The sequence below is a fragment of the Populus alba genome, chromosome 4, assembly GCF_005239225.2.
Source record: "Populus alba chromosome 4, ASM523922v2, whole genome shotgun sequence".
Classification (NCBI taxonomy): domain Eukaryota; kingdom Viridiplantae; phylum Streptophyta; class Magnoliopsida; order Malpighiales; family Salicaceae; genus Populus; species Populus alba.
The window spans coordinates 11,592,710-11,610,645 of record NC_133287.1 but is presented as its reverse complement, the minus strand read 5'-3'; the positions used below and the strand labels follow the sequence as shown (position 1 = coordinate 11,610,645).

The 17,936-nt window shown below is 33.0% G+C and overlaps 2 protein-coding genes across 3 annotated transcripts; both read right to left on the bottom strand.

Moving 5' to 3' along the window:
• Positions 1-1,896: 1,896 nt before the first annotated feature.
• LOC118055102 (uncharacterized) lies at positions 1,897-4,385 on the bottom strand. Its single transcript, XM_035066901.2, has one exon. It carries the CDS (start codon positions 4,142-4,144, stop codon positions 2,111-2,113), a length of 2,034 nt encoding a protein of 677 aa, XP_034922792.1. The 5' UTR covers positions 4,145-4,385; the 3' UTR covers positions 1,897-2,110.
• A 6,143-nt stretch (positions 4,386-10,528) lies between these two features.
• LOC118055100 (serine/threonine-protein kinase PBL34) lies at positions 10,529-15,552 on the bottom strand. Of its 2 annotated transcripts, none has more exons than XM_035066899.2 (6): positions 15,047-15,552; positions 14,252-14,592; positions 13,988-14,123; positions 12,741-12,880; positions 12,519-12,642; positions 10,529-11,487 (listed from the first exon to the last, which is right to left on the bottom strand). In XM_035066899.2, exons 1-6 carry the CDS (start codon positions 15,252-15,254, stop codon positions 10,979-10,981), a joined length of 1,458 nt encoding a protein of 485 aa, XP_034922790.1. In that variant the 5' UTR covers positions 15,255-15,552; the 3' UTR covers positions 10,529-10,978. The 2 variants fall into 2 exon arrangements, with proteins under 2 accessions (XP_034922790.1, XP_034922791.1); XM_035066900.2 differs by having other exon boundaries at positions 12,741-12,877.
• Positions 15,553-17,936: the final 2,384 nt, after the last annotated feature.

Sequence of the window (17,936 nt, the reverse complement as noted above, 5' to 3'; positions counted from 1 at the left end):
ATTAAATAATAATAATAATAATTATTATTATCATTAATAAATTTTAAAAAAATGTTATTATTATCGAAGAAAAACCACGTGAAGACATGTGATGCTCGGGCTAATGTTTTTGTGCTGGTTGACCAAGTGCACACGTGGAGTTGGGACTCCTACCTCAATGCTAGGCACACCTCTTTGCATACGTGATGTTTCGGATGCCTGCCAGTAGGTTGAGCATGCCTCATCACATGTGACGCTTGGGCTATACCAAGACCCAAGATAAACTTGAATCCTGAAATAATCTTGAATCATTAGGTGTACATGACTCAAGATTCAAGCCTGTATACAACCCAAATAACTTGAGTTCTGCCAGCATCAAAATCCAATTTTTTTATAGTCACCTAACTAGTTTCTAGCTATAACAGTAGCTCACCATTGCTGAAAGGTTGTCCTCCTACGTGGAAGTAAGACAAGGCATGATGATTATCCAGGGTTTACTTCAACAAAGCCCTACCCTCCTTCGCAGGATTCGAACAAAACCCCTGAAAGGGTAATTGCATCACGTAGCAGGCCACCCAAGCTTTCTCATTCACTTTTAAAGGTCAGATAGAATTCTAATGATCAACTCATAAATAAAGACTAATTATACTTGGAACACAATTGCTTCCTAAGACAACAAACACTAGGGGAGCTGAATAAATTTGGAAACCTAGCACCCAAACCGCAGTTCCAAATTCCTGAAACACTTTAATTAATTCTGTAGACCCCTGTTGAACAGCATAAATAACATGCATCTTAGTAACAGTTATTTTTTACAATATTTTTTACTTAAAAATATATTAAAATATTTTTTTATTTTTTAAAAATTACTTTTACATCAAAAAATCTAAAAATACTAAAAAAATATTAATTTGAAACAAAAGAAAAATATAAATAAATTTTTTTAAAAACAAAAACACTTTCAAAACACAACAACATACAGGACATGCATAAAGCTCCTACACTTACGCTCCACTCCATATAACTGGCATTAATAACACCCATCATTCTGCAAACAACAATGTCAACTTTGAAATAACTCAATTGCCTTCTCCAAATAGTCTGAACACAAGATTCTTGCATCAAATCATTGCAAATGAATGTGCATCATGTTCTCTATTCAACATTGAATAATTTCCTAATTGCATTTCACGAAAGTTGGGTCTAAACCACAAAACTTGATTTTCTCAAATGCAACTGCATTTCACTAAGATGTATACTATTAATGCCTACTCTTTAACTCCCTTTCTGTCCATACTGCATTTACCGGACTACGAAGCACATAAATAGAGTAACCAAGAAATTTAACAGGAAAAGTAGCACAATCCAAGTAAAGCACAAATTTGAGGCCGATGATAATGAGAAACTCAGTAGTTGACACCTGGTTAGAAGGACCTCAAAAACTAAAGCAGATGCAGTCACAAATACTAAATAATCCATTACAACAAACTCAAAATCTCCATGAAATGGCCCCGGTGAACCATAAAGTCAATTCAGCTTCTAAGAGCTCATTAACCTTTAACATGGCAAGTACTATTTGAACTTTTCTTAGAAAATATTGAAATTAATAGGACCTTTATGAAAGCATGGCTTTAATTTTTAAATAATTTAAAAAATAAGTAGCCCAGAACATTTGTCCCTAACTTGTATAAGCTTAGCAGCATGACTGGATCTACAAGTTGTGCCTTAATCCCTAACTGTTATAAGCATCCGAAGGTTAATTCCAAAACCAGTTCAATCACAAGGCATGATCGAAATACATATAGCTTTCAGAACTGCTACAGCTCCCCTAACTTTCAAGTGCATAGATGGTTCCATTTTCCTTGACAGTCAAATGTACCAAAAAATAAAAACGATGGGATCAAGGAAGCAGCAAAATGTGAAAAACAAGCATTTAGCTAGAAAAGTAGAGAAATTACAGAATTACAGCAAACAATGGAAGCTGGACAACATGGCAATATATCAGCTTCTACTGAAGTAAGCATGTCAAGAAAACTGCACATTAATTTCTAACCTTCAGATGTACCCCTCACAGAAGGAGGTTTGTTGTATTGTGTTCACATGATACAGAATTCTATTCCTCTAAATAGCTTCAAAACTGCTTTCTTTTATTTCTAAAAAGTCTCTCTCTTTTAGAATAAACATAAAAGAGAGCAAAGACCCCTACAGCGGACATAGACGCTGAACCCCATGGAAATGGTGGGTCCTTAAAACAAACAAGTGATGCCTCCAATTCCTGGGATGCATGATAGACCAGAGAGTGAATGGCATACATATCATGGTCAGAGGACTGCAGATAATATAAAGCCATGTCAAAGTCCAGATGTGATATTGCAGAAATTGCTTTGTCCAGCTTGTACTTGAACAGGTTCCATCTCTGAACAAACTCATTATGCCGATTCTGTTTAAGGAGATTTCTGTCCCCACCATGTGCCGCAATTGATTCAAGAACATCAATAACACTAGTTATACTGTAATTTAACAACGTCAACAGCACATTTCTACGAGCTGAATCTTTCTGCACAAACGACAAAGATGAAATCTCTGAGAAAGGCCCAAATGGAGTTTGTCCAACACTCCATGTATAATCCACCAAAGTATTATTATGCCTTGGACTCCATGACAAATGGGTTGGTGACACTCCCCACATGCTTTGTAGAATAGAACCAACAAGCGGTCTCTCAAGCATCCTAGTATGTGTAAACACATGACGACCATTGCAGCTATAATCACTCACAGTCTGTGTAGTCTTTGTCCTCACTGCAATAATCATATCCCTAAACGCAACAGATTGATGATACCGATCAAGCATCAACATCATATTGTAATCCAAATCAAACACATAAACAGGCAGCACTCTACTGAAATCCTCCTCAGGGATGCCTGCAATCCTCCTAAACTCCTCAGCGGAATCAGACAATATCTGATGCAATCTCTTCGAGTCCAAATACTCACTCACAATTAAAGTATAATTTTCAAACAAGAACCTCGAAGTATAGGAATTAATTGACCTGGAAATCGCAAACGAACAAATGGGACACTGATCATAATTCACTTCATAATTCCTAAACGCCAAATTCTGATTCCTCAACAACAACCCGCCTTCATTAGCCTCATCCATAAACGTCCTCTCAATCTTCTTCCAATCAAACCCACTCAAATCCTTAGCACTTTCAGACCCATAAATATGTATAAACTCAACTATCAAAGAATTCTCAAAATGCACAGGAATTCTCAAAGAGGGCACAAGTAATACCTGATAAGCACTCCAAATCAACGACGCCAAGTCCGCTAACAACGCCTTTTGCGACTTTGGTCGCCCGTGCATTGCCGCAAGAGGGTGAAATTCACCTCTAGGCAAAACCCCATCTCCAGATAAAGCCGGGCCATAATCAACAGGGCCAGCAGATAGATCAATCCAAAGATACCTCTCTTTACCAGTCCAAATAGTTCCTAAACATTTAGTGAGGCCAGGAGAGGAGTCTCCAGCCGAATAACTATAGGCATAGTTCTTGTGTTGCGAACCCAAATTAATCAAATAAACATAAACCCCATGCACAGGTTTTTCTCTATCAAAATCTTGCTTGATTATCCGGTCAACTGTGTCGTAAGGGATGGAAAGGAGAGGGGTTCGGAGGGAAGATGTTGCCTCGGAAACTGCAGATTTAAGGGCCTCGGAAAGGCGAGATGAGAGGGCGGAGCTCGCGTGGGAAATGTCAAGGTGGGGGGAGTGCTTGATGGAAAGATGGTGGGAGTTTTGGGAAGGGATGGGGTCGGTGGTGATGACGTGGAAGCGGTCGGCGATGTGGGCGGTCGAGAGGAAGGAATAGAGGAGGGAGGAGGAGGAGGAGGGGAAGGAGGGGCCGACGAGACGGATGTTGAGCGAAAGTTCGACGGTGAGGGAGAGGAGGGAGGAGATTAAGGAAGGGATGTGGAGGGGAGGGGAAGAGAGCGAGAGGGATTTTTTGAGGGAGAGAGGGAGGGAGGGGAAGGAATCGTTGGTGGAAAGAGGATCTAGAGATGATTGGTGAGAGAGGAAAGAGTCTAGGCCTGGGATTGGGGAGGGAGTTGTGGTGGTGAGGAGGAGGAGGAGGAGGAGGAGGAGGGTGGTGGTGGTGGTGGGCATTTTGGTGAAGCAGAGGAGCAAAAGGTTGGTGGTTGAGGATTTGGGGATCTTAGCAGATCATTTCAGATTCAGTGAGGAGGTTTCGAGTCAGTGACGAGCAGAGGGGAGCAGTGTGGGAGACTCGGTAGTATAAACATCGCTCCAGTCAAGGCTTTGAAATAGGTTGATTACAATTTCTTTCTTTCTTTCTTTCTTTCTCTACGTGATTTTATGAAAAGAAACCAGAGAAAGAATTTGGTCACGTCTGCATTTGATCACATCTGCATAAGGTTTTTCATTTATAATTAGACATTGATTGACTCTAATTCATTTTTATTATATTCATAACCATATTTCTTTAAGGATTATTAATGTCATTTACAATTTTATGCACATTGATAAAACTAGAAATTAACCTAACCATCTTTTCTATAATGATATCATGAGGAATAGATAGTTCTTTGTGTGCATACCAATACAAATATTTCTTCATAGACCCTTTTTATACTTCTTGTATGGACATCTAATACTCTCTCTACTAATATTTCTTGGATTAGATAATGTATAATTAATAAAACCTTGAATCCTCTTACAATAATTCATCCTCTGTAACTCTTAGGGTGAATCTCTATACATCCATGAATGATCATTCATTGCTTATATCAAACCTATATAAAATAATGATGACAATATGTATTAATTACCTACGTTAAGTAAATCAATTTGCAAAAATATTGATTTAGCTCAAACTTATTCAATCTATTTTAATATTCTCTTCATATTTGGCTACTGGTAAAACTTTTTAAATCTTGGTACATCTTTGTACTCCCAGGGTGTGTTATGAGTCTCAACTCACAAGCTTTCCATAGTACTTTATTTCTCAATGCCTTGTCTTCTACATTGTACAGTTGCCTTCCAAATACTATCATTTCATCCTTCAAGATTTGAAATAAAATTTCAATTCTTAACATTACTTTGTCTCTTATCTTACCAACTTTGATATCTTTTTGTTAAGCTTCTAGCACTCTATCCCTGAGTACAAACTTCACTCTTAACTGAGCTAATAAAGAGTTCTTAGGTTTAATTTCTATCCTGGCATCAATCTTTCTAAACTCTTGTAATTCTCTTCCATCTCAATCATCACTCTACGTATCCAATGCCTTGTTTTTAAACTCTTGTTTTTACAACTAAAAGCATTTGCAATAGCATTTGCCCTCCTCGGATGATACTCTATTACACAATCATAATTATTGATAAATTCCATGCAACATCTTTGTCTTATATTTTATTCCTTTTGTTTCATTAGATACCTTCGAATTTTTATGATCCATAAAAATCCAAACTTGAAACCCATTTAAATAGTATCTCCATACCCTTAAAGAGAACACTACAATAGCTAATTCTAAATCATGTACTGGATAATTAACCTCATGAGTTTTTAATTGTCATAAGGCATAAACAATCACATTACAATGTTGCATCAATACATAACCCAAACCTTTTTTGATGCATTACTTTAGACCAACAATCCTACAATTCTTGAAGGAAGTGTCAACACCAGTGCTGTTGTAAGCCTTTTTTTAACTCCTAAAAGCTCTCTTCACACTCTTTCTTCCATTCCCATTTCATCTCATTCTGAGTTAATCAGGTCATTATAATAGCTATAGTGGAGAATTCCTTAATAAACCTTCTATAATATTCCACTAACCCAAGGAAACTATAAATTTCAATCACATTCGTAAAATATTTGATTGTGCCAAAATGAGCATAAGAAATATTTAAGATGGAAAAAATATTTGAATGTTCTAAAAATGAACATAAAGAATATTTGAGATTGAAAAATAGATGAATAAGCTATATATAGGCATAAAGCATTTTGTAAATGAAAAATACATGGATGAGCCATAAATAGATGTAAAATGTATTGAGATTGAGAAATATATGGATAAGCAACATAAGAAATATTTAAGATGGAAAAAAATATTTGAATGTATTAAAAATGAACATAAAGAATATTTGAGATAGAAAAATAGAAGAATGAGCCATAAATAGACATAAAGCATTTTGTAAATGAAAAATATATGGATGAGCCATAAATAGGTGTGAAATATATTGAGATTGAGAAATATATGGATGAGCCATAATTGGTATAATAGATATTGAGATTAAAAATTGATATTGATTAATCCATAATTAAGCTAAAGTATGATCAATGGGTATGGTAATGGGTAATGAACCCTAAATTGGTTTAGACTACGAACAAGGAGTACTTATGATGATTTTATAAAGATGGTTATATTAGAACACAAATAAAGATGATTGCGACGTTACCATGAATTCAATAATTCAAAACATAAATGATGAATGTTACAAGATGGGTGAAGAACTAGATCTTTTTATCAAGGAGCTAGTGTATGTATGATGATGATTATTCAATGAGTATAACAAAGAAAATGAGAGTTTATCAATTGTTGAAGAGAATATTGCAAATCGAAAAATTAACATAAAATTAATTTGTTTATAAATGTGTTAAAGATGTCGTGTTTGCTCATATGGTTTGGTAAATAATAATAACCATGATGGTACATATGTTTTTTTTTTCTTCTAATTTTCATGATTTTATATGTAATACAATTACTTTCCCTTGAAGATCTCAATCTCATTATAGAAAGTGTTGTTGTGATATTTATCCTTACACATTAGGTAAGTCCCTATCATGTCTGTTAAAAGTTTTGTAAATAAATTTATATGTATGTAATTCAATGAAGTGTTGTAACCTTACTATTTTGCATGTATAATCATGTAGCATCGCGTTTATTGATGAATTTGATGGACGGTGAGTATAAGACTATTGTTATGATGTTGTGTATAAAAGAAAATTTCTTATTTTTCACGTACCTGACAATTGGAAAGATGAAAATTACATCTAAAAGTTCGGGTTGTTACACTTTTTTTCTTAATAAGCTTAATATTATGTGAGAACTCACTTTTAACATAAGATCTTTCCCCCCCTCCACACAAAAAACCCTTTCCCCATCTATAGAAAAGAGGGTGTGGTCGTCGCGATGTTAGGTGCAACAGTCTACAACATAGTTTTATTACCTCTAGTGACTTGAGAATCAAGGTTCGAGTTTTTGGATTGCAAAAAACTATTTTTCAACTTGTTTACACCTAAAATCACTTTTAAAAAAACATTGTATAAGCTTTTAAAACCTCATTTGCAACTACAAAACAACTTTTAATATCTCTAAAAAATAAAAAAAAAAATTAAAGCCTCCGATCTACTTTTTCTAACATTGCGAGAGAGAAAAACCATCTCCATCAAACTTTCTAAAAAATTTCCACTCATTGACACCATGACCGTCCTTTTTGGTGGTTGTGTTGTCAGGAACCAACAACTTTATCTCTTCTTAGTATTTTTCAATAACTATCTCACTTTTCTCTCAATTTTCAAGGATTGAAATGTAAACAAAAAATGAGATTTTAGATTGAAATGTGAAATGGTAAAATTCTAGGGACCAAAAAAAGGATAACTGAAAAGTATAGGGATTAAAATGAAATTTCTACACAATTATCAATGTGAGGTATTTTTTGATAGATTTTGGTCTTTTTTTTTTTAATTTCTATTTTTAACTACTAATAAACTTTTTATTTTGTAAAATTGATATTTAAGTAATAATAACAAAAATCCCTAAACACTTTGGATGAAAAATTAGAAATACAAAAACATATCATCCTATGATCATATAATTTGAGACGATGAAATTACAATTAAAAAATATCGATGAAAGGCACCCAACTCACAAAAGAGTTAATTTCAATTAACTCTCTTTACTTTAGTTTTGAGTAAATTCATTTTCTACTTTTAGAGTTTCAATTGTATTAATATCTTTTTATAAAGTTTTAATCACTTATCAATGTTTCATTTTAGGTTGCCCAAATTAATGTAAATTTTTTAAAGTACTAAACTCTTGAAAGTTGATTAAATAAAATTATTTATTAATTTGATAATCTATTTCAATTAAAAAATTCAAATGATACAATATACATAATTTAAATTAAAAAGTTCAAATGACACAACATATTTATCTTTAAAAATGTAAGATTAAAAATTAAAATTTATCCTTTTTATATTTATATGCATAAAAAAAAAAATAAAATGACAAATATACTAATTTATTACATTTCATCTTAAGTCTTTATTAATGATGACATAAAGTGGTTACAATTGTCAATTAAAAAAAAGTTGCAGGTACAATTACACAATGATGAATTTTTTATGTCTACAATTGATCTATTTTTTACTCTTTTTTTTTATTATTGATTTTTTAGCGTAATTACCCCTAGTTTGCTTCGGTTTTCTTTATTAAAAAACTTTAATAATTTATTAAGTTTTTCTATCTTAAAATCTTAACTCTCTTCACCTTAGTTATATATTTATTTTAAATACAGTAGTTATCTTCTATTAATTTAAACTTCAGTATTGCTTTTAACTGCTCTAAAAAATATAATTAAAAAAAGTTGGATATGATGTTTTGAGTATTAATTTGATATTGTTTTTAAGAGAAAATTGCTTTTTTAAATATTACCTAATACAAGTAAAAGATGTGGAAAATATTATGAAATTTTATTATTTATATGAATAGTGAAGCTTCTTTTTTATTTTTACTTTTATTTTTATTTTTAATTCAACCCACTTTTTTTTCTCATTTCCTTTTTTTTTTAATTTTTTCTTTATTAATTTTTTTTTAATAATCATTCAAGTTATTTTTAGATCGACTAAATCAATTCGTTTATGTTAGAATAGTTTTTATATAATTTAATTTTAAATTTAGGATAGAATTGAGAGGTTTTTTACATGTTAATTTCATCTTTTTTAAAATAAGAATTCATTTTCAAACTTTTGTTATCAGTTGGGGTGGGTTGCCTTTAAACTGACAAATTCAATTGTGTCATATATATATATATATATATATATATATAAAGAAAAAAGAAAAAAAAATCGTGAGAGATGAATTGATTTCATGACCTAAGCATTTGATCGGATTGTCTATGATTGGGTTTAACAACTCGGCCAGGATGTCTTAATTAATTATAAGTTCATTCCCTTCAAAAGCCTCTTATCTGGAGGCCAGCATTCTTGTCCCCTCACAATTGAACCAAAAGCTTGAGCCATACTCAGTTGTCAGCACAAACTTCAACAAAATAATATTAGAGTGTTTGGTATTACGGTAATTGTTGTAGTTGTGATTTAAAAAAAAATTATTTTATAAAAACTGATTTTAGTTAAGGTTGGTTTGAAAAAATAAGTGTTTGGTTAAAACTGTGGTTGAAATTGAGATTAAAGAAAAAGTAGTTTAATGTGTTTGGTTAAAAATGCTTTTAAAATTGAAGTTATAAAATAATTTTAAAAAAATATATATTAATATTGATGATTTTTAATTTAAATATTGTGGATTTAACTATTACTATTACATCATGAAATAAATCATACTTACTTAATATAAAATATTTTTTATTATTCCATGAAAGTATCTACAATTTCATTATGTATGAAATACATCCGATAAGAATTACAATTTTCATAATTATTTTAGCGTATAATAAAATTAGATTAAATATTACCAGGTATAAAATTTACTCCAATTTAAAAAAAAAATGTTAAAAAAATTAACACACTAATATATATATATATATAAGGTTAAGTTCACGCAGTGCAGTGAACAGTGTATCATATACACTGTTCATGTTAATTGCACTGTTTATTGAACAGTGCAATTAACATGAACAATCCAAGAAAACTTGCTTGCCCAAAACTGTAGGTAAAACATCAATTTTTATGGGTCTCATGATCAAAACATAGCTGCTGAAGATAACCAAACACCGTATTACTGCGTTTGAAAAAAAAAGCAAAGCTAAAGCAGCGAAACACTATCTAAATCCAATAAACAAATTGGGATGCTCCCTTTCATGGCTCATGGCCATCTCATACCTTTTCTTGCACTCGCAAGACAAATCCATCAAGCAACTGGTTTCACAATAACCTCCTCCTTGGAGCCAAACACCCAATAGCTTATTCCCACCTTCAACTCATCATCCGATGAGCCAACAACGATCACCAAAATGAATTTTTATTATTTTTTATTTTTGAAAACAATTGAACGCATTTATAATATTTCCATATTTGTCAGCACTCAGCAGAGAACAAGAAACATGCTCAAGTATTAATAATCTTGCCCTTAAAGCAGGTGATTTGCTTCATACTTCAAAGTGAAACCAGACGAGACCTTTTATATATTTATCTTTACATTATATTACCTTGTGTTTCCCTCTTCAAGATCCACTTGAATTTCAATTTTCCATCAACTCTGTGATAAAGAAACCTATCTGTGAAAAGAGAAGCAATTAAAGATGGGAAGAGAGTGCAGCATCCTATATATTAAATGACGAGTCAGAATTAAATAGCTACATAAATTTGCCTCACACTTCCCTTCTCATCAATGTACAATCAAGCTTACTAAAATCTCTTCTTACCCCTCACCTCCATCGACATCTCAACTTGACTTCAATATCTTTCCAGTCTCCAATATATGACTTCTTAAGAGTCGACACATTTGACAGGTAAGAAACAGGGAGTAAAGCAGAATGAACCTCCCCAGATTCGATGCTTACCAACCACACAATGCAGGAGGCTCGTTCCATCAATTTACTGATAGAACATGGTGGATGAACTAAAGACCACCCCATGGCTGCTCCGACAAATGATGGAACAACCCTCGGTGCTATTTCAAACTGCTGAAGCTACTGCCAAAAAGCTGAAACCAGATACATTATAAATGCCATTATAGTGTAGTGCTATGAACTTTTCCCTTTAGGTCTTGGTGACTGCTGAGGCTGGTTATATGGAGAAGCACGCACATCACTTAAGCTCCTCAATGGCTGTCCATTCCTTGTTACAAATCCAGCCTGTGTTCTAGTGCCATTTTTAGCATTCATGTTTGACTTGTTACGATCTGCTTGCATACTTTGAAAGTAATACGAAGAGCTAGCCATATCCTTTAAGTTTGGTAAAGGCTTTAGTGCTTCAACAACTTCACTCATCTGGGGTCTGGCTTTGGGATCACGGCTTAGACACTGGGCAGCCAACTGAATGGCTTTCTGAGCTCCTTTGATTGAGAAATGGCCTTCAAGACGGGGGTCTAATAAGCGGTAGAACCTTCTCTTGTCCCCAAAATGTGGCCTTGCCCATTCCACGAGGTTGTGCTCCCCATTTGGTCGGTTTTTGTCCATGGATCTTCGGCCAGTGAGCATTTCAAGTAAAACTACTCCAAAGCTGTAGACATCACTCTTTGATGTCAAATGTCCTAAACCAATGTGGAAGACATAAGAATTAAATAAACACAACAGACAAGGATACGTACTGATCAACAAGCAATACTCCAGCAAAAAGACAGCAAGGTGTCTGTTATGAAAATTAGTTCAGTGATAGCATCCATTATGCAGAAGAAAAGGTTTTGTATGATTGATTCTAGAAATATGGAGTGTCTAATCTTATAATTTGATACCAGGGTGTCTAATCTTATAATTTCAAGAAATACAGAAACACAGGAGTTCGAACTCAATTGGAAACTTAATCCAAATTCCATCTCACATTCCACCTTTCTTGACAAGCTTGAGTCCATATGCCTAAAGGCCAGAAGATGGCTGTTTAAATCATACATTGGAACATGTTCTTCCTTTCACTCATATATTACAACATGGTGGTGGTGTGATAATTATGGCAATAGAATGAAGCCATTATATAAGGTCATCTTTGATTCCAATTGCCAGAAGCTGAAAAAGAATTCCCTAATTATCAGACTAACAAGATTGAGTGGTAACAGACATAGTGAGGACCATGACACTCACTCTCTAGAGTCAACGACATTGGAGGGAGTTCTCTTCTACAGAAATACAACCCCCCCAAACCTCTCTCAGTGATATAGGATTTGTGGCCTCTTCAAACCCACATGCATCATACATAGGAACATGTTCTTCCTTTCACTCATATATTATGATGTGGTGGTGTTGTGATAATTATAGCAATAGAATGAAGCCATTATATTTGGTCATCTTTGATTCCAATTGCCAGAAGCTGAGAAAGAATTCCCTAATTATCATTATTGCTGAGAAAAAGAGGAATAGGAAGGTTTTTTATTTATTTTCATTTTGTCAATTTCCCAACAAAACCCTAACATAAGGGCTGCATTCAAAAAATCATATTGTTTAGTATGGAAAATCAGGGAATTTTTAGCTCAGGTGGTATTTTACTATTTAGCCTACAATTATTCATTCAAAGGCATGCATACATCTATACATAAACACATATCAAGGAAAAAGAAATAGAGCCACTCACCTGTCATCACATATTCCGGGGCAGCATAGCCATAAGTTCCCATAACTCTGGTTGATACATGAGTTTTACCTTCATCAGGAGCATCCTTTGCAAGTCCAAAATCAGAAAGTTTGGCATTGTAGTCCTAAAATAGTAATGTCATGTATCAGAATCAGAAAGGGACTGGAAAGAGGAAATGATTAGTGAAGTAATTTTCCAATAGATGCACATGTTAAGACGTACCGCGTCTAATAATATATTAGATGTTTTAAAATCACGATATATTACTGGTCTGTCAGCCTCCTCGTGAAGGAAAGCAAGACCTTGTGCAGCACCAAGAGCAATTTTCATCCTGATAGACCAAGGAAGGGGCAAGGACCCTTCTGCACAGAACATGGTTGTTACCAGAGAACATTAAACATCAATTGCTGATGAATATCTTAAGCAAGAAGAGCACAAGAGAAAGGAGAATATGTGTAGATTTAGGGAGCTCTAAAATCATTTGCTGAAAGAAAGATACCATCCGAAGTAGGTTTTTAATAGGCAGACTTTCGAAGTAGTTAGATCAGAGATGAGCAATAATTCCTGGCTACCTTTTACTTATTGAAAAAAAAAAACAGGTTACAAAACATGTTAATAAATGGAAAAAACCAATGAAGCCACTATATAAATCCCTTGAACATTCAAAATCTTCTGAAACCTATTTCTACATGATACGTCAATAGATCCTTCTTCCAAAGTGGTAGTGATGCGCTCCATCTAGAGGAGGTTTATAGGTTTTGTGAGGAATATGTTGCCACTAGCTGATAAGTTTCACATAAATGAAGTACGCCCAATGGCAGACTCCTACAATTCAAGACTATGTAAAGTCAATACTAATTCCTAAACTTAAATCAACTTTTATCAAACACAACATCTATCTACCTGACTAGAATGCAATAAACAATATTACAGTGATGTTGGTTCTTAGGCAGAGCAATAGACACTGCTTCAGACAGTTGGACCTATTGCTCATTTGGCCATGAAAAAAACCACTAAACTGGGAAATTAATATACAGATACCAGTGCAAGTGATGGCCTAATAGTTATTTACCTTCAAGTGGACTGATGCACATCTAAAGGATGCTAATCTCCAATGTTCTACAACATTGTGTCAATAAAATTTGAAGGCTCTAAGACTTATGGAATAAGTATTGGAAAAGTACATCACGTACATAGCAAGAGCCTTGACACTTTCTAAAAGACTTCAATTCTATAAGCTAATTTATGTGCATCGGAGATCTTGCTCTTTTCTGTGGTAAAATAAGCATATCATGAATGTATCATCTTTGAAACATTTAGGTATGTCAACATAAGAAAGGTATTGGTTTTATGTGCATAGAAAATCATGGTAACATACACTAATTTTGGCACAAAGAAAAAAAATTGATAAGCAATTACATCTGGGATAAATAAGGAAAATTCTAGGCTACAGCTTTGCAGTTACATACTTCTGAAGAGGTGATTCTCCAAACTTCCTCTAGGCATGAACTCATACACCAGCAACCTTTGATCATCTTCAATGCAGTAACCAACTAATTTCACCAAGTTTTTATGCAGAAGGTTCCCGAGAAAACTAACTTCAGCCTGAAATATTGTGAAAAAACATGACTTATAATATGAAGTAAGAGAATCATCTTTTATTTTTCCGAGAACAAAAATCATCTAGCATTTGAAAGACCAAGATAGAAGTGACAAATAGAGAGAGATCATACAAGCCACTCTTTATGACCCTGAAGTCCATCATGGTTGAGGGTTTTGACTGCAACGGTAAGCCCAGTGCCAGGTTTCACAGGAGCAGTTCCATTCTCCTCAATCCAACCTTTGAAGACACACCCAAACCCACCCTCCCCAAGAAGACTCTCAGGCCTAAAGTTTCTAGTTGCTAATTTAAGGTCATTAAATGTAAATTTTCGGAGCTGAGAAGCAAGCTTCAATTCCTCACTGAATGTTGGAAGTGAGGATGCACTCTCTGCATTGCTAGTCGTGGTAGTAGAAGACATAGCTGGAACAACAGGTTGGTCTTTGTTCTTCTCGTTTTTAGATTTACTTGGCACTGAAAATCAAAGTAATGGGCAATTACTTGCTATTATTAAAATCCAGAAGTACATTTATCTCTTAATATTTATACATAACAACTTATTAACAACGTTTCTCAAAAGAACTAATTGGAAAGGTGATAAATTTCTGAATTTTAATCTAGTACATTGAAGAACTAGTTGCAGTCATGTTATTCGATGCATGGATAATATGGTAACTGATCACGATAGACCTGTTAATCAAGGAACAACATGCCACACTAAAATCATCATGAGATGACAATCTTCAAAAAGGGTCCATCAATTTGAACACGCCCTTTAATTAACGGTACTAACTAAAAGGATAAAAATTCGGGAACACTTTTAACTCGCTTTTTCTTAATTTGCCTTGAACCAAATTAAGAAAAATATCAGTTGATCAAAACATTACAGGAAAAAAAAACAAAAAACAAAAAACAGAGAGATTTTTACCATAGTGAGTTGAGATGCCACTTAAAGAGCTATCAACTTTTGATCTTGAAGGCATGCAGCTTCCCGTCGACCTGAATTTAAACCAACATCCAATATCCTCCTCGTCCTTTTCATTTCCTTGATTTTTCTTATTTTTCTTGCTCTTTGATTTCTCCTTAAAATTCTTTACCTTTACAGAATCTGGACTCAAACCCATCTTCATCTTCATAAATATAAACACTCAATCAAAAGTTATCAAATTAATCATAACAAAGAAAACCAATTTCAAAGATCCAAACTTTAAATCATCAAAACCATCAAAAATAGAAAAACAAGTGATTATCAGAGGAAATCAGTGATGCCCAGTTGTGAAGTTTAGTCAAAAATAGTTTTGAGAGAGAGAATCAGACAGACAGACGCGCTTGAGAAAGAGGGAAAGTGTTCAACATAGGGCAGTTTGGGCAGTTTGAAACAGCAAGCAAGGCAGCTTGGGCAAGAGAGAGGAAAGGAGTGGTCATAACAGTAACCTTGGCATTTTCCAATTTCCAGGCAACAAATAGAGGTATTAGTAACTTAATCCCTTTAGTTTAACATAACTAATAAATGAATCCTCATAGTTTTAGAAGTTATATGTTTAATTCTTAGATTTTTAATCCGTTTATAGCTTAGTCCCAATATAGTACCTTCCTTATGCGTTTTCAATTTATTTTTTTATTTTCCTCGAAAGAAAAGGAGAAACGCAATTTCAAACAACATTTTAATATTGTGATAGTTTTCATGGTTAATATTTTTTTTAAAATTAAGTTTAAGACAAACACTTTTAATTGCAATTAAAAAAATATAAATTTAAAAAATATATATTTGATTAAAATTAAATAAAAAAATAAGTTATTTTAGCTTCTATAAAATCATAGTTTGAAGTGCAATTATATCTTAGATTCACTAGGAAAAACATAAGCTATTTAACTAATCAAATAGCTTTTTTGTTATGGTTGAGTGAAAAATAGAAGTTATCACAACTCTAAAGTAGTATATGGTATTCTGATAATGGTTGTTTTTTAAAATATTTTTCTCTTTGAAAAATATTAAAATAATATTTTTTATTTATTTTTAAAAATATATTTATTACATCAGCATGCAAAAATAATTTAAAATCATAAAATCTATTTTTTTTTAAAATCACGTTGCAACCACTAAAACAAACATTGTTGTCTGATTCTCCATAAGAACTGTTAGTGATAATCATTTATAGAAACTAATTAATTAATCTCTATAAACTACAAATACTAGGATACCCCTACATAAATGAAGCAACAATGACTTGTATATATATATATATATATATATATATATATATATATTATTTTAATAGAGTGAGATTTTGGTTGTGATAAGTTATAATTAATTATTTTTTATTTTAAGGAAATTAGTAATTTAGTCCCTATAGTTAATAAACTGCAAATTAATCCATTAATATTAATATTTATTTATATCCACTTCTGGGTGGTGGATGTATGAAGAGAAAGAGAAAGAGAAAGAGAAATGAGGAGGGGCTAGGAAGGAAGTTTATTGCAGGAACCCGGTAGTGATTGATGAGATGGCATTAATTTCTTATTAGTTTTTGAAAGGCTGAACAATCAAGTTATTATTTGCCAAACTATATGAACGAAATCATTGGGGAATAAAGTATAATTAACTCTCTTTTTTGGTTGAACTTTTATAAATATATCAAGGTTTACATAAAAATATACTACATAAACATGTTAATATCTTTTTGTTTAAGTTAAATATTTGTATAAGCTTGACAGAATAGAGTCCTAATACTAGTGATCTCCTTGGATATTTAATAAACCTATTACATAAATAAACATACCATTATGTTGATAATATATATACACACACACACACACTCGTGTAATATATATGAATGAATTATTAATTTTCATATTAGATCTATAAAAATTCTAACAGACAACTTATATTTTGTTTGTAATCTTTTAAACCCAATTAACACTCATTTGCATATTTTTAATTTGAATACTCTTATTTACTTGTATGAATCGGGTGACCATGCAAAGTCTAATTTTGTGATCCATCTCTCAGCATTTCTATCACGGATGCTATTAGCCGAAGCTAATCTTATAATTCATTTCCCGGTAGTCCTATCATGGATTGCATTAACTGAAGCTAATCTTGTAAATACGCTAGACTTTATTTACATCAAACACGTTATTTATTGTAATAGCATTCACCAGAAGAATTTTAAATTGTATAAGTGCAAATAGAAGGGAAAATCACGCACCTGCTCTGCCTGTCTTGTGACCTTCCCTAACAGAAGATCCAATCTTGATTGCTCCTCTTAAGTCACAAGGAAGTTTTTGGTTATGATTCCTTAGAGCCAATATTATAGATAATCCATATTCATTCCTTACTCATATGTTATTTTCTATGCATGTTCATTTCCTCATAATAACAAACATACATATATCAGGTATATTTTCAAAGTTAGTATTTCAATGTGCAAGTGTTTGTATGACTCAATTCTTTTATATTCTTACATATAATATTCACGTGAAAGTCTACTGTTATTGTCTAACTTTGAACTATTACTGTCCAACTGTTACTTCTAGATATTGAACTGTCACTGTCCAACCTTTGCTGTTTGAACTGTTACTGTCCAACGGTTGTTGTCTAGTCATTGTTGTTTGAACTGTTACTATCCAATTGTTGATGTCCAACCATTGTTGTTTGAATTGTTATTGTTTGAACACTTATCAAAGTTTTAACTACATCTAGAGTTCTAGAACTCCATTTTAAGTGAGATTGATCTTGTTGGAAAGCTAAGACACGAGGTTATAAGTTCTCTGAAGGAAGGAGAACCTAGTTTTGCCTCCAAGAAGGTCAAAATTGC

Coding starts and splice junctions, on each gene's coding strand:
- LOC118055102 (XM_035066901.2), bottom strand. CDS start 4,144: ATGCCCACCACCACCACCACCCTCCTCCTCCTCCTCCTCCTCCTCCTC.
- LOC118055100 (XM_035066899.2), bottom strand. CDS start 15,254: ATGAAGATGAAGATGGGTTTGAGTCCAGATTCTGTAAAGGTAAAGAAT. Junction 14,124..14,251: donor AGGGTCATAAAGAGTGGCTT/GTATGATCTCTC, acceptor ACAATATTTCAG/GCTGAAGTTAGTTTTCTCGG. Junction 12,643..12,740: donor CTAATATATTATTAGACGCG/GTACGTCTTAAC, acceptor TTACTATTTTAG/GACTACAATGCCAAACTTTC.